We start from the raw sequence: 23,441 nt of genomic DNA, 5'->3' as shown, positions 1-23,441 counted from the left end.
GGGCCTTTTCCAAATCTAAAAAACACATTTAAAGCTTTACAGAAATAAGATGACGGCTATTCCACAGGATCCATCTGGCTATTCAAACTGACCCTTAAAAAACGGTCCTGGTAACAACCGTTCCTATCTGAAATTGTATAAGGGTTTTTAGTGGAACCTCGGACTGTGTGCCAGCATCGCCCATAGTGGGAAAAGAACTAGTTCTCATGGATTATACAGAATTTAAACCACAGCTCCTCAGTACTTTTCAGTTCTAATACCTGGGAAGAGCTGACTATATAGGCTGGAGGTGCAGTGACCTAGTAGGAATATTTTATTTTCATTGGTATGATTTTAACAGATATGAAAAAACAGCAAAAAAAAAAATTCTTTTTTCTGAGATATGTCAAAAAGCAAAAACAAAACACCAAGAAAATGAAAGCACTATGAAGGATTAGAAATTTTAGGATCAAACCTTGGGAGAGCATTTTCATCCTTAGCCTCGTGAGCAAGTCACATGAAAGCGTTAGTAGTGTTCTAGGTTCACAGATTTTTCCACTGCTTTTTTCAATTTGGGTATTACAAATTCTAAGTGAATGAGACAGCTGTATTCTTCTCATTTTTTTTTAATAAGGTTGAATGAAAAATTGGGTAGCAATGAACTGATGCTACAAATTACAAATCCAGTTGTTATGTAAGGCTGTGTGTGTGTGCTCAGTTGCTCAGTCGTGTCCAACTCTTACGACTCCATGAACTGGAACCTGCCAGGCTGCTCTGTCCATGGGATTTTCTAGGCAAGAATATTGGAGTGGGTTGCCATTTCCTTCTCCATATGTACGGTTGAAGCAACATCTATTCTGATACAGGGAAGGAGATGGCTAAATTCAGTAATAATATATTTTTAGTTTGTTGATAACAAATAACTGACTTTTGCTATGGGAAAAAAAAGAATCTTTTAAGCCAATTTTGACTCTGTGTCATATAGTCCAACGATTTATACCCCTACTTTACTACAGCAACTATATAAGCATGACTGCTAAATTTTCTCTTGGTGATACTGGTTTTAAGGCTAGTTGTTATTTCTACCTGAAACCCCAAAGAAGGACAATTAGTTTGGGATAAGTCTAGGCAATTTTCTAAAAGCCAGAGTAGTCTGCTGGTAAAGGGAAATTTGGAGGGCAGTCAAAACACATAAATTAATCAATAATGATGCTTTAGCACAATTATTGACAAACACATTGTTTAGAGGCCCATGGTGATTCTTGTTCTGAAAGGGTAAGTGATCATTTAAGTTATAATGAACAGCAACGCCCTGTGTCCTTGCTTTCTCAAACCAGCAATACATTTCAAATTGTCTTAAAAGATTTCAACTTACTTCAGATCCTCTCTCTCCTTTTAGTCCTTGTTCACCCTGGTCACCTGGCTCACCCTTTAACAGGAATCAAAACAGAAATCACAGATAAAGCAGAGACCAAATAAGATATGTTAACATTAATGTTTTTAAATGCCAGAGTTATAAAGAATGTTTTCAAAACATACTGGGGGCCCTTGCTGTCCGGTGGCACCTCTTGGTCCTGGTATACCTACATGGCCCTATGAAGAGAAAAGGATATATTATTAGAATACATTAAGACATACAACTTAGAGGATAGAGTAGTATCACTTAAAGTGGAAGTGAAGTCGCTCAGTCGTGTCTGACCCTTCGCGACCCCATGGACTGTAAACCCACTACACTGCTCTGTCCATGGGATTTTCCAGGCAAGAATACTGGAGTGGGTTGCCATTTCCTTTGCCAAGTATCACTAAAAGTGGTAGCAGAATGTTGCAAATTTCAATTTAAATATTATAATGATTCTCTCTTAGAAAACATAACAGCCACTTGCATATAATGATGACTGAGAAAAAGTATAGAGGTTTTCCCCATATGGGTTAATACAGGTCTGCCAAAAGATGTCTATGCCCTAATCCTCAAAACCTGTGAATGTGATCTTATTTGGAGAAAAGTGTTTTTGCAGATATCATCAAGTTAAGTATTTTAGAAGGAGATTATCCTGGACTCTTTGTGACCCTCTGGATTGTAGTCCTCCAGGCTCTTCTGTCCATGGGATTATCCAAGCAAGAATCCTGGAGTGGGTTGCCATTTCCTCCTCTAGGAGATCTTCCCAACCCAGGGATCGAACCCGTGTCTCTCATGTCTCCTGCATTAGCAGGTTGGTTCTTTACCATAGCACCACCTGGGAAGTTCTCTGGATTACTGTGGGCCCCAAATCCACTGACAGGTGTCCTTGTAAGACACACAGAGAAAGAGAAGGATACAAAGGAGGTCATGTGAAGATGAGCAGAGGATGGAGTAATGCAGCCACAAGGGATGTTGTTAGCTACCAGAAGCTGGAAGAAGCAAGAAAGTTTCTTTCTTAGAGCCAGCGATGGGAGCACTGCCCTGTTCATATCTTGCTTTTGGATTTTTGGCTTCCAGGATTATGAGAGAATAAATTTCTGTTGTTTTAAGCCATCTGGTTTGTGATAATTTGTTATGGCAGGCTCAGGAAACTAACATAGTAAATAACTAGTAAATAAAGAGTTTGAAAGCAAATGTCTTTTTTCAATCTTTTTCCCAGTGTTCTATGGTCTCCACTTTTACAAATTAAGGTCACAGCCATTTAGATAGTAGATTTACTGAGTTAAAGACTGGTAGTCATTACTGCATATGCCAAGACATCAAGTGACTCTGACTCTAGCAATCTGTCATCAGCCCAGTTCTCCTAGAAAGGAATGCTGACCTGCCACATTTTTCAAGTGTGCAAACAGAAACTAACAACAACCTAGGGGCATGTCAGGTAACAGTTATGCAGAAAGAATTCCACATGTAATCTCTTTTATCCCCTTCCCCACTGTCCACTTCAGATTCCTGTCTTCCTGTATATTACAGAAAGGATGCCATAGGAAGGACAGTTATCAGGCTCATCTCCTTTCTGGGCTAGGAGAAGAAGGGATTACTTAAAGCTAATGATTTATTCTCCTGCAAGATCATTTGAAGTCTTTTTTGTTTGCATTCTGCAGCATAAATGTTTATGGTTTTAAGATTCAACTTCCTGATAAAGTAAATAAATCCTGTTTAAGGGAGAGAACAGTTGCAAGAGATAAAGGGTAATTTGGAAAGCTTTCTATAACTAGCACACAGTCATAACTAAAGAGAAAAGGATGACTACCCACAAACAACATGACTCTTACCAACAAAACATGACTAGGATCAGCAAGTAACAGAATCAGGTCAACCATGAGGGAGCTTCATTCAAGTAAATACAACTATTGTAGGTCACTTATAAAGCCAGCTCAGGAGAGAAGCAGTTGGTGAAAAGTTGGGGTTACAAAGTGAACTAAGTGAGAGTAACCATACTGAGTCAACTACAAAGCTCCAAACCATCATGGTCTATTATGGTTTTGTCAGCATTCTAGCTGCAGTTTTACAGAGACCTTTTAGAATGATCATAGAAAAGCCAACTTCCTCTTAGAGGTTTGTGATGTTTGGATGCAAACCTTAGGAAAAACTAACTTGTTTACTAGGAGCTCCGCTATAGTTCCTTTGGCTCTTTCCATCCCAATAAAAACTGACAAATTATTTTCTACAGAGTAAGAATTAAATATGCTGCAGTAAATATTATTATGAAGTTATGTGGGCAAGATTACGGGAAGTGACTGATTTTTTTTCTGGTGATGTTAGTAGTGGGAGGGGTTGGATGATCAAAGGGAGTCTGGAGAGGATTTTATATGGAAAGTGATGATTATATATGATGATGATTATAAAATCATAAGTGATGATTTTATATGGGAAGCTGAAGTTTAAAGGATGAGTTTTCCAGGTGGTAAAGAAAAAGGAAGGCATTCTGCAGAGGAATAGCATGTGAGAATGAATGGAGACTCATCTAACACAACATGTTAAGTGGAGAATGGATTTAAAAGGGCTGTGACTGTTGATAGTGAGTCTAGTTAGTGAGCTATTAAAAGAATTCAGGCAAAAAAGGATGAGACCCTAAAGTAGGGTGAAGTGGATAGGCTCAAGAGATACATAAAAGGTCAAAAGAAGTGGCCAATTGAAGTTGAGAGATGAGAGGACAGAGAAAGGGGAGAATGAGGAGGGAGAGGTGAGAGACAAGAGAAAGCAAGACAGACAGAGGGCGAAAAGAGACAGAGAGAGAGAAAGAGGGAAGATTAGTTTACTAGACACCTGGATGTCTGCTGGTACTATTCACTGAATTAAAGACGTAAAACGAGGAGGATCAGATTTGGACTGGGACATGCTGAGTCTGAGGTACCTGTGATGATGTCTAGTAGCTATTTGGATGTGTATATCTAATGCTAAGGACTGAAGGCCAAGTGAGGATAGGATTAGTAGTTATTTTATTTTATGCAAAAAATTCTATGGCCTTTGACAAACCAAAGTAAAAAGGAGTTTAAGGTAGAACATAATTTATTCAACTTATTTCTAGGGCTTTGTCTCATATAAGTTTAGGTTGACTTAATCTTAGGTATTTATATGTTTCTGCTCACACTTTTAAAAAGTGAATATTAACAGTATAGTGTTCTTATTCATACCATGTCCTCTGGCTCTCTGTCAAACCTCAAATGAATTTATCTTGACATACATGATGTGTAGTTTTCTGGATGGCAAATATTTTACTATATCTGCTTTTATATTGATTAAATATTCTTGTTTTTTATATGTGATGTCTAGGAAGTCAAAGACTGTGTGTCGAGTGCTCCGTGTTACATTCAGGGCTCCTTCCTGGTCCATGGAAGACACTAAAATAAATGCTGAATGAGAAGAGATTTAATTATATGTAACACATAAAACACATCACATATAGCGATGACTAGTATATATTTACTGCTGATAATGAACAAGATACTTGACTTTTGTGATTCTCAGTTTCTTCAAGAGGAAAAAAGAACAAAGGATGGTGATAAGGGTTTCAAAATGTCTTTCAGTTGTTCATAGCCAGATGAAAGCAAAATATTGACTATCCATTCTATATTTTTTCTCCAACAGGAAAATCATGAGTTTATCAGAACTTTAAGAATATTTGTGAATATAAAAGTATTTTTAAAAGCTTGGTGATTATTCAACCATAAAAAGGAATGAAGTACTGACATATTTTACAATATGGATGAATCTTAAAAATACTGTGTAAAGTGAAAGGAGCCAGACACAAAAGGCTATATATTGTATGATCCCAATTATATGAAAGATACAGAATAGATAATTTGGTAGAGATAGAAAGCAGAGTATTGGTTTCCAGAGGTTGGGAGAAGTAGAATGACTGTTTAACAAGCACAGGGCTTCTTTTTTGGGGTGATGAAAATGTTCTAGAACTAGGCAGGGTGTGATGATTGTACAATATTGCCAATATATTAAATGTCTCTAAATTGTACCATTTTAAAATGGCTGAAATGGTAAATTTTATGCTATGTGCATTTGAGCACAATTTAAAAAAGCTTATAATAATTCTGACCATCTGTTTACTAGAGTGACATGGTCATGTCTACAATGCCCATATAGAAAAGCAATCATTTAAAAGCATCACGAAAGGGTATAACATAATAATCTAACTCTGAATAAAGCATGGTTCCACTGTTTGAATCAAACGTGTATTTGGAAAAAATGTGGCAGGGTACAGGTGTGGGTATTTCATGACTTTGAGATGTCTAAGCAATGAAGTTATTGTGACTGTCTGGCACTAAATGGCTTTTTCAAATAGATCCATCAACAAATGATAAAATGACTCTTAAAACCTAAGAAACAAGATGGAATAAGACAAAGCAGAAAATGTATATCACATTACATATACAGGTGGTAAAATATCCATGACTGAAGACTTCATCAGCACTATATGGACTAAAGGAGAATCAGATTCTACAGCCATCCTAGTGAAAAACTTTCCTCTGATGAAGGATTTCTGAAGAATGTAGGGACTATCCAGAAAAGCAGGGGCAGGATTTTTCTTCTCCCAGCCAGGTGAAGAAGAGATTCTTTCCCTTCTAACAGAATAATTAGCTGTTCGTTTGCCATGCTGATATAGTTACTAGTTATAGCTCAGTTTGGTTCAGTTCAGTTCAGTCGCTCAGTCATGTCCGACTCTTTGCAACTCCATGACTTGCAGCACGCCAGGCCTCCCTGTCTATCACCATCTCCCGGAGTTCACTCAAACTCACGTCCATCGAGTCAGTGATGCCATCCAGCCATCTCATCCTCTGTCGTCCCCTTCTCCTCCTGCCCCCAATCCCTCCCAGCATCAGAGTCTTTTCCAATGAGTCAGCTCTTCGCATGAGGTGGCCAAAGTACTGGAGTTTCAGCTTTAGCATCATTCCTTCCAAAGAACACCCAGGGCTGATCTCCTTTAGAATGGACTAGTTGGATCTCTTTGCAGTCCAAGGGACTCTCAAGAGTCTTCTCCAACACCACAGTTCAAAAGCATCAATTCTTCGGTGCTCAGCTTTCTTCACAGTCCAACTCTCACATCCATACATGACCGCTGGAAAAACCATAGCCTTGACTAAACGGACCTTTGTTGGCAAAGTAATGTCTCTGCTTTTGAATATGCTATCTAGGTTGGTCATAACTTTCCTTCCAAGGAGTAAGCGTCTTTTAATTTATGGCTGCAATCACCATCTGCAGTGATTTTGGAGCCCCAAAAAATAAAGTCTGACACTGTTTCCACTGTTTCCCCATCTATTTCCACTGTTTCCCCATCTATTTCCCATGAAGTGATGGGACCAGATGCCATGGTAGAAGTCAAAAGAAGACATTATAAGAAGCTTCTCAAATTATGCTGAAAGCCGTGAGTTGGCAAAGAAAAGTTAATTTCAAGTAAAGGAGAAGGGGGCGACAGAGGATGAGATGGTTGGATGGCATGGTTAACTCAATGGACATGAGTTTGAGCAAACTCTGGGAGATAGTGAAGGACAGGGAAGCCTGGTGTGCTGCAGTCCATGGGGGTCTCAGACAGTTGGACACGATTTATGACTGAACAACAACATATTATATACTATTATGTACAGGGCTTAAAACAGACATTGTACAAGAAAGAAAGAAGTCGTATTCAAATTGAGGAGTTAAGATATCTACACATTAAAAACAATTAGCAAAATGATAGTAGCAGAAGATTGTAAAATATTTGTATTGAATGACTTCTATAACCAATAAATAGTATAGGACTAGATTAGAGGGAAAGCTTGCTGCTGGACAGTAGAAAAGGGGGTATGAATTAGATTATAAAGGGTAAACAGGATTTACGTAAGTAAAGATTATATAATTTTGTGAGCAAGCAGATAATGTTGTGAGCAAAGAAAAAAGATAGGAAGTATAGGGAGAGAGTTAACAAATGACCATTTTATTTAGTATATGACATTATAAACAGAAATGGAAGAGATATGGGGCAGAAATACAGAACATCCTCAACACAAATATGCTAATAAATAATGACACTGAATAAATTCTCTCCATAGTCTAATATAATTTGAGCAATACAGCTTGGGGAACACGAGAAATAAAAAAAAAAAAAAAGAAGAAGAAAAAAATAAAAGGGTTCTGGATAATTCAAAAAAAAAAAAGAATAGAAGAGGATAAGAATTGACATAAGAATATAATGGTGTTTATCCATTTGACAAGTCTTTAATGAATTTATACTATATTGTAGGAAATTTGTGTTCTAGAAGTTGGGGATATAATGATGAAAAACATGACAGTCTTATTCTCATGGATATTATATTTTCTCAGGGGATGTAGACAATAAATAAAAAAATGAGTGTATAAAAAGGTGGTAAGATAATTTGGATAACATTAAATGTCATAAAATAGAGTAATAAGATATAAAGTGATGGATAGAAAGGGCAGTTAGAGAAGCCCTCTCAAGAGTAACATTTCAGTTGAGATCTGAATGATGAGACAAAGCAGCAATGGAAGGAGATGAAGATAATTTTAGAAAGAAGGAATAGAAAATACAAAGAGCTTCTTCTAGGATCAAAAACATAAGATATTCCTAATTATCTCAATGATGCTTATTTTCATTTGCAACTGAGAAGAACCACAGAGAAACCTATTCAAATTTAGAAGAAAGGTGTGAAAGTTACAGGAATTACCTTATATCCCTCTGCTCCAGGCTCTCCTCTCTCTCCTTGTTCTCCCCTTGGGCCCTAAAGAGACCACAGGCAGAAACAATCAGTGCATCTAAGTATTTGAGAACACAGGTGAAATAGTTAATATGGAATAATTTTTCTGTAAAAATATGAAATCAAATGTACAATAATTTGTTTAGTTCCACTCTCAGACAGTAAAGAAGCTGCCTGCAATGTGGGAGACCCAAGTTCAATCCCTGGGTTGGGAAGATCTCCTGGAGAAGGGAATGGCTTCCCACTTCAGTATTCTTGCCTGGAGAATTCCATGGACAGAGGAGCCTGGAGGGCTACAGTCCATGGGATCACAAAGAGTCAGACATGACTGAGCGACTAACACCTTTCACTTTCACCTTCAGATAACTTCAAAGGATTGAATTTCAACAACACTAAGAACACTATAAACATTGATTATTTAAAGACAATCTTATAATTATTCTGCTAGAAAAAATACTGACAAAATGAAGTCCAAGTAAACAATGTGAATTTTCAGGTGAGTAAAGTATGTTATAAAAGATATCAAAATAACTTGCATTTGTACTGAATGTTAAAATGATTGAAAACAATTTAAGCAGGACCACTCAGCCATTAAGTAAGTGATTAATGGACTTAATCAATTGCATTAATTAGAAAGTATTATATTTAATACTTTTTAAAAGTATCTAAGAGCTAATTCTACATTATCATTCTTTATTAGAAATTATATTGTCTATTCTTTAATCTGCAAAATCTTAAATATTAAGATATAAATTGACCTAAAGAAATTACACTTACTCATTTTAATTCTTGAGGCAGAAACGAATAAACTTGTGAAAGTCACTCAGTCGTGTCTGACTGTTTGTGACCTCATGGACTATACAGTCCATGGAATTCTCCAGGCCAGAATACTGGAGTGGGTAGCTGGACCCTTCTCCAGGGGATCATCCCAACCCAGGGATTGAACCCAGCTCTCCCACATTGCAGGCAGATTCTTTACCAGCTAAGCCACAAGGGAAGCCCAATAATACTGGAGTCAGTAGCCTACCCCTTCTCCAGTGGATCTTCCTGACTCAGGAATAGAACCGGGGTCTCCTGCATTGCAGGTGGATTCTTTACCAACTGAGCTATCAGGGAATCCCTACTTTTAATTTTTTCTAAACATTTCTAATATAAAATCCTTTGATATGATAAGCAGTTCAAACTACTTATTCTAAAATGCACTTGGAAAACCAGTTATCACATATTAGGACCAACTATCCCAAAAGAAACTCAAAAGAAATTATCATCAGAACCATAAAATTTATTATGGATAAATAGCTTACGTCTATGTGAATAAAGATGTTAGACATAATGCAAAGACAAAAATCTTTGACTTTGATTTAATTATTTAGAATATTCTTGGTCTAATGTTCACACCTGTCTCAAGTCTATTAATAAAATGACCATTATTATGCTAGCTGTGTAATACATTTATTATATTTCAGTGACATTCTTTGAACATGGAATACGTGAATGTGGGGAAAAGGAGCACTACTCTATTCTTCTTGTGCATATTTTTCTTTGTACTTTTAAATTTCTGTACTGTTTCCATATTTTTGTCTTTCAGAGGTTTAGAGACATTTAGAATGCATTTGATACAGAATTTTTAAAGATATCATTCTGTCTGTTAATGATTTACTTCTTAAATTTATATAAGGTATGGGGTAACTTGGATTCCTTTTTTTCACCTGAGGTATAGTTTATGCACAATATTATGTAAGTTTTTCGGTGCACAACATAGTGATTCACAATTTTTAAAAGTTGTACTTTATTTACAGTTAAAACACTGACTATATTCCCTGTGTTGTACAATATATCTTTGTAGCTTATTTAATACACAGTAGTTTGTATCTTTTATCAACCAGGAGATCTTTGCAGAAACTAATACCTGTGAATACTGAAACATATCAGGTCAATAATGTTCAGGTAACAAAAGATGATTAAAGGTTTACTGAGCATGGCCCTACCAATCAAACAAGACCAAGTTTCCCCCTCAGTCAGTCTCTTCCATCAGGAGCCTCCATAAGCCTCTTATCCTTCTCCATCAGAGGGCAGACAGATTGAAAACTACAATCACAGAAAACTAACCAATCTGATCACACATACCACAGCCTTGTCTAACTCGATGAAACCATGAGCCAGGTCATGTAGGGCCACCCAAGACAGATGGGTGATGGTGGAGAGTTCTGACAAAATGTGGCCCACTGGAAAAGGGAATGGCAAACCACTTCAGTATTCCTGCCTTGAGCACCCCATGAACAGTATGAAAAGGCAAAAAGATAGGACACTGAAAGATGAACTCCCCAGGTCGGTAGGGGCCCAATATGCTACAGGACATCAGTGGAGAAAAAATTCCAGAAAGAATGAGGAGACGGAGCCAAAGCAAAAACAACACCCAGCTGTGGATGTGACTGGTGATGGAAGTAAAGTCTGATGCTGTAAAGAGCAATATTGCATAGGAACCGGGAATGTTAGGTCCATGAATCAAGGCAAGTTGGAAGTGGTCAGACAGGAGATGGCAAAAGTGAACATCGACATTTTAGAAATCAGCAAACTAAAATGGACTGGATGGGTGACTTTAACTCAGATGATCATTATATATACTATTGTGGGCAAGAATCCCTTAGAAGAAATGGAGTAGCCATCATAGTCAACAAAAGAATCCAAAATGCAGTACTTGGATGCAGTCTCAAAAATGACAGAATGGTCTTTGTTCGTTTCTAAGGCAAACCATTCAATATCACGGTAATCCAAGTCTATGCCCCGAAGAGTAATGCTGAAGAAGCTGAAGATGAATGGTTCTATGAAGACCTACAAGACTTTCTAGAATTAACACCCCCAAAGATGTCCTTTTCATTATAGGGCACTGGAATGGGCAAAAGTAAGGCAAAAAATGTAAGGGCAAAAGTTAGAAGTCAAGAAATACCTGGAGTAACAGGCAAATTGGCCTTGGAGTACAGAGTGAAGCAGGGCAAAGGCTAATAGCGTTTTGCCAAAAGAACGCACTGGTCATAGCAAACACCTTCTTCCAACAATACAAGAGAAGACGCTACACATGGACATCACCAGATGGTCAATACTGAAGTCAGATTGATTATATTCTTTGCAGCCAAAGATGGAGAAGCTCTACACAGTCAGCAAAAACAAGACTGGGAGCTGACTGTGGCTCAGATCATGAACTCCTTATTGCCAAATTCAGACTTAAATTGAAGAAAGTAGGGAAAACCACTAGACCATTCAGGTATGACCTAAATCAAATCCCTTATGATTATACAGTGGGAATGATGAATAGATTCAAGGGATTAGATCTGATAGACAGAGTACCTGAAGAACTATGGAAGGAGGTTCATGACATTGTACAGGAGGCAGTGATCAACACCATCCCCTAGAAAAAGAAATATAAAAAGGCAAAAAGGTTGTCTGAGGAGGCCTTACAAATACCTGCAAAAAGAAGAGAAGCAAAAGGCAAAGGAGAAAAGGAAAGATATACCCATTTGAATGCAGAGTTCCAAAGAATAGCAAGGAGAAATAAGAAAGCCTTCCTCAGTGATCAGCACAATGAAAGAGAGAAAACAATAGAATGAAAGACTAGAGATCTCTTCCAGAAAATTAGAGATACCAAGAAAACTTTTCATGCAAAGATGGTCACAATAAAGGACAGAAATGTTATGGACCTAACAGAAGCAGAAGATATTAAGAAGAGGTGGCAAGAATACACAGAAGAACTATACAAAAAAAATTTTCACAGCCCAGATAATCACAATTATTTGATCACTCACCTAGAGCCAGACATCCTGGAATGTGAAGTCAAATGGGCCTTAGGAAGCATCACTACAAATAAAGCTAGTGGAGGTGATGCATATTCAATTGAGCTATTTCAAATCCTAAAAGACGATGCTGTAAAAGTGCTATACTCAGTATGCCAGCAGATTTGGAAAACTCAGCAGTGGCCACAGGACTGGAAAAGGTCAGTTTTCATTCTAATCCCAAAGAAAGGCAATGCCAAAGAATGTTCAAACTACTGCCCAATTGCACTCATCTCACACGCTAGCAAAGCAATGCTCAAATTCTCCAAGCCAGGCTTCAACAGTAGATGAACTGTGAACTTCCAGATGTTCAAGCTGGATTTAGAAAAGGCAGAGGAACCGGAGATTAAATTGCCAACATCCGCTGGATCATGGAAAAAGCAAGTGAGTTCCAGAAAAACATCTATTTCTGCTTTATTGTCTATGCCAAAGTCTTTGACTATGTGGATCACAACAAACTGGAAAATTCTGAGAGATGGGAATACCAGACCACTTGACCTGCCTCATGAGAAATCTGTATGTAGGTCAAGGAGCAACAGTTAGAACTGGACATGGAACAGACTGGTTCCAAATCCAGAAAGGAGTATGTCAAGGCTATATATTGTCACCCTGCTTATTTAATTTATATGCAGAGTACATAATGAGAAATGCCAGACTGGATGAAGTGCAAGCTGGAATCAAGACTGACAGGAGGAATATCAATAACCACAGATTCGCAGATGACACCACCCTTATGGCAGAAAGCAAAGAACTAAAGAGCCTCTTGATGAAAGTGAAAGTGGAGAGTGAAAAAGTTGGCTTAAAGCTCAACATTCAGAAAATAGATCATGGCAGCTGATCCCATCACTTCATGGCAAATAGATGGGGAAACAGTGGAAACAGTGACAGACTTTATTTTGGGGGGCTCTAAAATCACTGCAGATGATTACTGCAGCCATGAAATTAAAAGACGCTTACTCCTTGGAAGGAAAGTTATGACCAACCTAGACACATATTAAAAAGCAGAGATATTACTTTGCCAACAAAGGTCCGTCTAGTCAAGGCTATGGTTTTTCCAGTGGTCATGTATGGATGTGAGAGTTGAACTGTGAAGAAAGCTGAGCACCGAAGAATTGATCCTTTTGAACTGTGGTGTTGGAGAAGACTCTTGAGAGTCCCTTGGACTTCCAAGAGATCCAACTAGTCCGTCCTAAAGGAAATTAGTCCTGAATATTCATTGGAAGGACTGATGTTGAAGCTGAAACTCCAATACTTTGGCCACCTGATCTGAACAACTGACTCATTAGAAAAGACCCTGATGCTGGGAAAGACTGAGGGCAGGAAGAGAAGGGGATCACAGAGGATGAGATGGTTAGATGGCATCACTGACTCAATGGACATGAGTTTGAGTAAACTGCGGGAGTTGGTGATGGACAGGGAGGCCTGATGTGTTGCAGTCCATGGGGTTGCAAAGAATCGGACAGGACTGAGCAACTGAACTGAACTGACCTGAACAAAAGATGTATTAGTATGTCAGAGAAGGCAGTGGCAACCCACTCCAGTACTCTTGCCTGGAAAATCCCATGGACGGAGGAGCCTGGTGGGCTTCAGTCCATGGGGTCGCTAAGAGTTGGACACGACTGAGCGACTTCACTTTCACTTTTCACTTTCATGCATTGGAGAAGGAAATGGCAACCCACTCCAGTATTCTTGCCTGGAGAATTCCAGGGACCGGGGAGCCTTGTGGGCTGCCGTCTATGGGGTCCCACAGAGTCGGACACGACTGAAGCGACTTAGCAGCAGCAGTAGCAGCAGCCATCAGTAAATTGTTAATCCTTTAACCTTATCTTGCCTCTCCCTCATTCTCCTCTGCACTGTTAACCACTAGTTTGTTCTCTGTATCTGTGAGTCTGCTTCTCTTTTGTTATATTTACTACTGCTTCATTTTTTAGATTCCATATATATGTGATATCACATAGTATTTTTATTTCTCTGTCTTATTTATTTCACTTCGCAAAATTATCTCTAAATCTACCCACATTGTGGTAAATGAGTAGTATTGTATATATTTTTGGGTATATGTATATATATATATGCATATATATATGACTACATCTTCTTCCTTCATTCATCTGTGGATGGACATTTAAGCTTATTTCATATCTTGGTAATTGTAAACATTGCTACTATGGAATTGGGGTGCATATATCTTTCCTGACTACTGTTTTTGTCTTTTGAATATGTACCCAGGAATGGAATTGATGGGTAAATATGGCAGTTCTATTTTTCATTGTTTGAAAAACCTCATAGTGTCTTGCATATAGAAGCACCAATTTCTATTTCCACCAACAGTGCACAGGGTTCCCTTTTCTCCATCACCTCGTCAACATTTGTAATTTGTGGTCTTTTTGATGACAACCATCTAGGTGTGAGGTGATTATCTCATTGTGGTTTTAATTTGCATTTCTCTGATGTTTAACAATGTCAAGTATCTTCATGTGCCTGGCTGGCCATCTGTATGTTTTCTTTGGAAAAATGTCTATACAGTTCTTCTGCCCATTTTTTAAATTGGACTTTTTTTTGCTATTGAAATGTTTATGAAATGTATGAAATGTTTATATATTTTGGATATTAGCCCCTTAGTGGTCATATCATTTGCAAGAATTTTCTTCCATTCAGTAGGTGTCTTTCCATTTATTGTTGATTTCTGATAAAGAATTTTATATATTCTTATAGATGAGTTTGCCTCTGTGTGAGATTGGTTTGATCTACTCAGAAAAACTCTAGAATTTTTCCTATTTCTAAAACACAGTATACTGTTCAATCATTTCCAGAGTCAGGTCAAAATATTGGGAGCAACTATATATTCTGATTCTTCTGTTTTAGGATTTTTTTTATCTTATATGATATGTGAAATATGGAAAATTTAACCAATTATATTTATTTCTGTGAACCAGGTATTTTTTCACTATTCATTTAATTTACATATACCCTGCATACTGTTTTAATTCAGTATGAACATAGAGACAGTTATTCAGATAATCAAAGATAGAAGAGCTACTTTTAAAAAATCATGGTTACAGCTAGTCTTTAAAGTGCTTAATTAGAAGGTTACAGATTAGTAATCTTTAAAAAATATTGGCTCTAATAAGTAGTTAGATGAATTTTCAAATCATTTGGTAACCGTGTATAAACTACTATAAACAAGGATACAGATCAGATTTTTAAACATACTTTAGAAATAAATCTGAATTTGATGTATAAATATCTGCCCTAAATGCCTAGAGTACATGATATTTTGATTATCTTTGTAAAAAGTTGTTATCATGAATTTAATGCTGGAAGTTAGATTTGAAAGTTCCTGTGTTAAACTTCTATATAATGCTAAGGATCTTGACCTGTATATAAACAGTTTTTCTGTTTAGATTATGTGACTGCAAGTACTGCTGTCATATAAAACCATGTTATAAAACTAAAAACAAAAAAAAAGTTCTTAAAAAGATGTAATTGGTATTATGAATCTATTGTACTAACTGCATTTTATCTTAAAACATCAAAATAATTTTAGAAAAAAACTTACTGGTTCACCCCGAGGCCCAGGTGGTCCTAGGATTGTATTATCTTCTCCTGGATAACCCTACAATGAAGATGATTTATAAATAAAGTTAAATTAATGAAATAAATTAAAAAATTTAAGCCTATTATTTCTAATAGGTTATAAAATATGCAATCTAGTTTTATCTTTTTTAAATGAAAAAGTCTTATCTACAAAACAGCATATGATACTTTATACACAATTGTAATTCATATATGGTTCTCTTTGGAAGTGTCAATCTCCTTTAGTTACATAAAAAGCAGCTTACTAGTTTTCTCAGTGTCAGTTTTCCAACAATACTACAAATCAAGAGGAGTACTATTGTAGTTATTCTTAATTCATAAAAATTTTACCATAAACGTACTATAGTTAGTCATTTAATCTAGAGTCTCACAATCTCTTTCAATAAGCAAATTAACATTAGTTTTCACCTCAATCTGAAACTATCAAAGACTTCTTAATTATTTTAAATATTTCTCCCTTTATATTTATTTTTCTTCTAGAATCTACAATACTTCCCAAGTTGAAAAGTACTTATTTTATTCTTTGAAAATGTTTCCAGCATACTTTCAGAAAGAACACATGAATTCTGTGTTTACTTTTAGGATAAAAAAGTCAATATAAGCATACACACCTTTTCTCCTTTAGGTCCTGGCAACCCAGAAAGTCCCGGTTGACCTTCATGGCCCTAAGAGAAGGACAAGTAAGTAGACAATCTCCATATCATTAGTATGTGCTCTACATAATACTATCATGGCTATGCCATTAGGTATTACACTAATTCTGAAAGAAAATATGATTCACTGTATAGTAGCCTGATGTCTAAATATGCTAGAAAGCATTATCAGGAGATTTCACCTGAATTTGTATATTTAGGATGACATCTTTATGTAATGTTTTTATGCAAATAAACAGTTCTTATTTCCAATTATAAATGCTTACCCTATATCCTAGAATTCCAGGTTCTCCAGCAGGTCCCATCAATCCTAAATGTCCCTAAAAAACAAAGCAAACATTAGAAAGAAAACAGACAATTGTTTAAATTGTTAAACCTGCATTTTTGTTATTTAAAACTTAGATTTTTAAAGATACAAAATTCTACCTAGTCTGAAACAGGAAAACAAAAAGTAATTCTCCAACTTGCATCTTATTTTACTTTTGAACCATGTTAGTCCCACAAAAATATGTTTCTTTGGTTTATTTCTGGTATGAACATCTTTAATCATATTAAAAGAAATACTTTCAGTTGCCAGAATGCTGTAAATTTCCAGCAAATTCTTGGAAATGTAGTTTGCATTTGTCAAAGTTTGTGGTATTTGCACATCACTAAATATTAGGGAGTGAATTCTGATAGTTTTTAATATTGTCATGATAGTATCAAGAACTCTGTACTCATTCATAGCCTCAGGTGCTTTGATGAACATGATTTCAACTCTGGTCAAAGCTGTTAAAAGAGAATTGGTTGACAGCTTATGTATAATATTCACCTCTATTATTTACACTTATTATCAATTTATACAGATGAGGAAATCATAAGTTAAAGGCAAATCAGTAAATATTCCTAAACTACTGAAAAGATAACAGACAACTGAAAAAAAGCAAAAATAACACTCTTAAAAATGTCCCTTTTATATTATTAAAAAGTTTTCACACTAACTCTTCTATTTGAGTCTCAAAATAAATAGGAGATAAGGAAATTAAGGCACAGCCAAATGCCACACCAGCCAGAAGTTCTAACTAATGAAATAAGTAAGGATAATAAACAATAAATATGAGGAGGTGATACAATTATTTACCTAAGGAATCCTTAGAATTATTAAAATTCACTGAAATAAAGATAAAGTTTTTAAAAAAGATTTCTTACATAGACTAGTAAGAAGATGAACTAGAAAAAGGACGACCCTAAAAACAACAAAATCTGTAAGAAACTAACAATACACCTAATAAGAAAGATGTAAGCACAGAGATAAAGGAAATAACAAAGCTTTAAGGATATAGAAGATATAAGTAAATAAAAAGACATATGTTAATCATTCATAGAATGAATGTGGTAATTCTATTTCTATGAATGATTCAATATTAAAGGAACTTGCAGAATTGTATTTTAAAGTTCAAACAAAAAACAGACGAAATCATAGTAAGAGCTGAGCTTTTCAGAAAAATAAATTATGAAGTATTTGCCCTTCTAGATCTCAAAAGATACTGTAATGATGTAACAATTTAAATGGTGTGGTACCTAGTAATAAACTAAAAAATTGAGAAAAGAAAATATAGAAAATGAAAACAGACCATTATTTGAGAGTAGCTTACAGTAAGGGTAGCATTTCAGAAAACTGGGAAATAGATTTATTAAATAGTATTGAGACAACTGGCTAAGAACATGGAAAAAAGAAATTAGTCCTTTACAACTTATAGCAAAATAAACTCCATATGCTTTAACAGGGCTAAGGGTAACAATATTAGGAAAAGGATATGGAAGTATATTTTTATATACTTTATGTAACAAAACCTAGACTTTTAACAGAAAGACTGACAAATTTGATTGTAATAATTAAAACCTCTGTCCAGTGAAAGATAGTGTAAACAAGATAAATGATAGAAAGGGAAATATATTTGTAATATATTTGCAACATATTTAACAAAAATATATTATCTAAACTATATAAGGTGTTTTTGCAATTAAGAAAAAGAAAATAGTCTAATAGAAAAATATGTAAAGTACATATGAACAGGCAACTTTCAGAGGAAAAAGTACAATTTATTTAGTTGCAAGCAAGAAAATGTAAGAAAGAAAATGAGACATACTTTTTCATTTATCAGATTTGCAAACATCAAAAGAACTAATATTAAGTATTCCCATAAAAGACTCAAATGTAAGACTTGAAACCATAAATTTCTAGAAGAAAACACAGACTGTATGCTTTTTGATATTGGTCTTGGAAATATTTTTTTTTTATATCTCTCCTCAGGTAAAATAAACAAAAGGAAAAATAAGTAGACAATATCAAACAAAATAGCTTTTACACAGTCAAAGAAACAATCAATAAAGCAAAAAGGTCACCTACTGAATCAGAGAAGATATTTGCAAACAATGAATCTGATAAGGGGTTAATATCTAAATACAAAAATAATTCATCAACTCAACATCAAAAAGACAAACAACCCAATTTACAAATGGGCAGAGGATCTAAACAGACATTTTCCCAAGATAGCCAACAGGCACATGGAAAGATGCTCAACATCACTAATGATCAGGGAAATGCAAATCAAAACCACAATTAGATATCACCTCATACCTATTAGAATGGCTATTACAAAAAAGACAACAAATATCAAGTGTTGGGAAGGATGTGGAGAAAAGGGAAGCCTTGTTCACTGTTGGTAGGAATATAAATTAGTGCAGCCATTATGGAAAACAGTATGCAGGCTCCTCAAAAAATTAAAATTAAAAACAGAACTACCATATGATCCAGCAATTCTACTCTTGGGTATCACATTATATACCATATTTGAATTCATAGGGCATAGAAGAAAAATATTAGCAATTTAAATAAAAGGAAGTACATACTACCTGACTTAGTAATATGACAGTAAGGAATGGAACACTTAAAATGAGGCTGAGGAGTCTTACAATTGACAGTAAGTGATTGAGGAGATAACAGATAGAGTAATCGCATTTAGAACATCAGAGAGCTTCAACTAAAAGAGTTCCCCATCAGAGACTGCTTTTTGATACTCCAGTCTAAACAATATATCCCTTCATGTGATTTTCCCCTAAAATGCGACTAAGGAAAACCTTCTTCAGACAACAGATTATTCAATGCTCTCCAAAGACTTGGTGAAAAGCCACTTGTGACATTTAAATGGTGACTAGGAAATACATATGGATTTGATATATAAGTTTATGAAATACTCAAAAGACTAAATTGGATAATCTCTTAAATATTTTGCATCCCTTTCTTCTGTGATTTTTTGAACAAGTTCAAATATGTTAGCAACATAATTTTGATATTACAGTTTCAAAAGTATCATGCGATCTTTGCTTCTAATATCATGCAAAATTCATACGAAAGATTAAAAATCAGTAGCTGTTTTGGAGACTTACCACAGATGGTTATAAAGAAATAATCTCTAGATAAGCATGAGAGTCTAAGCATATAAAGAAAACCCATTTTTGAGTAATCTAATTTTCAAAGCAATTTGTCAACCATGACAGCATAATTTTATACAGATATTAAATCCTGATTTTAAGTACTACTTTATAAACTTTCCCACTTAGGTTGGGAGTTATAATCTGATTTTTAAAAATCTTATTTCATATTTTATTTCCATTTTGAGATTTTTTTTCCCCTTTCCTTTTTCATGTCCAGAAACCACTAAGCCATTTAAGTACCGTGGAATGCTTACAATTCTCCATATCCCATGGAGGTAGATTATTTTCAATGGGACTTTTGCTTTCTCTGTAAAATTAATCAAGAGATGAAGCTTTTAGACATGGATACATTTCTTTCCATCCGCAGTGAACTCAGTTTTGGAGACAAATCAAATACTGACCACAGCACCTCTAGTTCCTCTGGCACCCTTAAGACCACTTTCCCCAAATTGTCCGGGAGCACCTCTGCTTCCAATTTCTCCTGCGGGCCCCATTTGTCCTTTATCACCCTGTGGATGCCATTAGTAAGAGAGAAAAGTAAGAAAAAAACCTTATACTTAATCAACTACATCATATACCTGAATGGCTCCAGAGGAGATTCTGTAGGCAAAATTCTATAAATAGTCACTTTGTTTTAACTTAACTAGTACTACAGACCACCACTGACAATAACAACATACCATACCACCTGGGTTACCTTAAAAATGTAATCAAAAGTAATTTTGGAAAAAAGAATACAACATTTTTTGTGCAAATAAGCAGGGAAGTCTGGTGCTCATGCTGAATTACAAATAACCAAGTGTTTTATTCATGAAACTTGTTATGTATTTATGTACAAATGCATGCACGCATATGTTTACTCATGTCCTGAGAAAACACAGGCCCTATGACAAGCCTGTTTCTACAGAGAATTTCAGTGCCCCAAAGATACATTTAATGTATAAAGGCTCTAGTGGGCAGTGCTGTATACTCAACATCATCACTTGGTTGGAGTTTGTCTTTAAAAATCTGTAACATTTTTACATGATTTTATATCCATCTGAAAACCAATTCTTCTGTTTTCCAACAGGCTAACTGATCATTCTCTAATATCAAAGTACAGCTGCTTTTAAATAGTAAATGTTATAATTTATTCTCCACATATGGTAACTCAGTTCTATTATTGATAATCAAGTAGACACAAAGAAAAACTAAACTATGATCATAGTCAGGAAATTTTTGGTAATTCATAATAATTCACAGGTTGCTGTAAGGATCTGCACTGCCCTACTGGTAAAACCATTTAGAAAGTACATTATGTATGATGAAAAGAAACTTCAATATTGGGCATTATTTCATGACTGAGAATGGTAACTAAAATATACCTCATTCACTTTTATCTTTTATTATTTCTTATACTGCCCTCAAGTTATGAGAAAGATGGATTAGGTGCATATTCACAGAAATGATATAATTCAATTTTGGGAACTAGAATATGGTATGATTTGTACTTAATTATAGTAAATATATTCAGTTATTATATTACAATGGGAAAATAATTTTTGTTTCACCAATACTTGAACAAATTATTGACTCTATCCAAGTATCAATTATTTATTATAAAGTACTAAATTTTACAAACACATCACATTTTCTTAGTAAAAGGAAGCAAATAACACATACTGTTTTGTGTCTCTTAGTTAATATATAGGGAAGATAAAATCAATACTAACCTTTTCAATTTAGAAAAATATATTCAAACAAGCCAGAAACAATTCTAATAATACTTCTCTCCCGTAAATATCTTACTAAAGTTGTTATTAAATGGCACAAATGGTATAGCATTTTTTCTTTTCTCTCTTTTCATGCCCATGGTCTACTAAATAATTTCTGGTAAAGATGAGAAGAAAAGGCAAAGATCTTTTTAGAAATGACAAAGTCAAAAATTTGACTTCAGATAATTAAGGTAAAAAGTACTATGTGGAATTAAATATTAATTTATACAATTGTGCCTTTTTAGCCATAGCTCTTTAATGCTTTATTTCTAGTACAAATAAAAACATCACAGTATGCTATGGAGCTATGTGCACATCAGAATAAAGAAAACCAACATAAAAAGATGTTAAAAAAAAAAAATTACCTTCTTTCCTGGACGACCTCTTTGTCCTGGAATTCCTGTAATTCCTTCAGGTCCCTGAATAAAAAAGGAAATAAATTATTAGAGACACAACCAGATAGAATGCTTAAATACTTATATCACATAATCACTGACTTGAACACTAAGTAAAAATGTGGGCTACTTCTCAGCATTACTATGCTTGTATAACTATTTAAAAAGAGGTCATGATGAGTTAGAGGCCCAGCTGTTACTAGTGAGTAAAGTTCACATATACAAACTAGTCAAGATAGACAAAATGAAACCATTCTTAATCACAGAGGGAAAATAACTTGGTTTTAGCACAGCCATTGAGAAAGTAATTAAAGTCAACCTAAATGTATCCATGTCAGCAGTTCTCTGAGCTACTTTGGGTTCAACATCTTGTTGAATGCACAGGATTATAAAATATATCTAATACATTGTCAGGGAGAATCTCAAAATCTCACTGAAGGGTACGATTAAGCAAATACTCTTTTATCTGTGGGGGGAAAAACACGGAGAAAGGGGAAACACATTTAGAGAAAGGAGGTAGCCATATTAAACTGTTTAAAACAATATTTTTATTTCAATCTGTATTTTATTTATACAAAAGTAGACTAAAAGTTTTCAATAAACACTTTTTTTAAAGTAAGAAGTGGTTAAAATATTTTAATGTCATATGAATTTGCAGGTCAACAATGGTTAGGCTTAAATGAGATCCACAGTAAGCCAGGCTACAGATTCAAAAATAGCTAATAATTAATCACAGCATTCCTTGCATTAGTTGGAAATGAAAATGGAAATTTCAAATTTGTGTCCCAAAACTTGGCAAAAGGCAAAAATGATGTAGACAAGAAATAAATTGTGGTTTACCACTGTGCTAACGGAGGCTCTTGATAAATATTTGTTAAACGAATAAACAGATACCTAAGGAAATGACTCATGCCCTGTGCTCCTGAGCAAATGTTCTTCTAGCCTCAGAAAACCCGCTGAATTTAGAGACCAAAGCGGTTAAGTTCTATTGCTGTGGTTCCAGCTGCATCCAGAGGTTGAAATGATCGTTGCACTAACGTGAGACTTGTTTGTGGTTAACGTGGACTTTTTAAGAGAGGGTGATTAACATTTACAGAGGTTAACGATGTGAGCATTTAAGCCACACTGCTCTAGTTTCATATTTTGGCTCTGTCACCTAACAGCTGTATGACTATAGGTGGATTATTTCACCTCTAAAGGCCTCAGTTTCCTGTTATATAGCAGGGGTGTTATTAATACTTCTTCAAAGAGTTACTAAGACTGAATGAGAAAGGACTAGACTTATACTTGAAGAGCTCAAGAAATGTCAGTTCTCATTAATTTCTGTTGCCTTTTCAAAGGGTATTATGTAATAATTAAATATGTATAAAAGATGATTAATAAAAGGTATAATAAACACCCAAGTGTCTACCACCCACTTTAAGAAACAGAAGCTATTCACACACACATTCAAAAATACACACAAGACTGAAGTCCCATATATGCACTTATATTTGCAAACATATCACCTTCTCTCCTCACTCAGGTGCAACCATTGTCCTCAATTTATCATTCCCATGCATTTATTTACACTTTTACTCCATTTGTATATAT

The 23,441-nt window shown here is 35.2% G+C and overlaps 1 protein-coding gene across 3 annotated transcripts in view; it reads right to left on the bottom strand.

Annotated features, from left to right (window-relative positions):
- The window catches only part of COL24A1 (collagen type XXIV alpha 1 chain), a 392,387-nt gene that overhangs the window by 76,307 nt on the left and 292,639 nt on the right, over window positions 1-23,441 (bottom strand). For all 3 annotated transcript variants that reach the window (XM_024990097.2, XM_024990098.2, XM_024990099.2), the window contains exons 39-46: window positions 21,819-21,872; window positions 20,101-20,208; window positions 16,489-16,542; window positions 16,181-16,234; window positions 15,532-15,588; window positions 8,116-8,169; window positions 1,519-1,572; window positions 1,355-1,408 (exon numbers count right to left, since the gene is read on the bottom strand). In XM_024990097.2, coding sequence (XP_024845865.1) covers window positions 1,355-1,408; window positions 1,519-1,572; window positions 8,116-8,169; window positions 15,532-15,588; window positions 16,181-16,234; window positions 16,489-16,542; window positions 20,101-20,208; window positions 21,819-21,872 — 489 coding nt within the window. The remainder of the gene's footprint in view (window positions 1-1,354; window positions 1,409-1,518; window positions 1,573-8,115; window positions 8,170-15,531; window positions 15,589-16,180; window positions 16,235-16,488; window positions 16,543-20,100; window positions 20,209-21,818; window positions 21,873-23,441) is intronic.

The sequence above is a fragment of the Bos taurus genome, chromosome 3 (assembly GCF_002263795.3).
Source record: "Bos taurus isolate L1 Dominette 01449 registration number 42190680 breed Hereford chromosome 3, ARS-UCD2.0, whole genome shotgun sequence".
NCBI classification, from domain to species: Eukaryota; Metazoa; Chordata; class Mammalia; order Artiodactyla; family Bovidae; genus Bos; species Bos taurus.
Note: the sequence above shows the minus strand (reverse complement) of the source record. Positions and strands in the feature narration are given on the sequence as shown.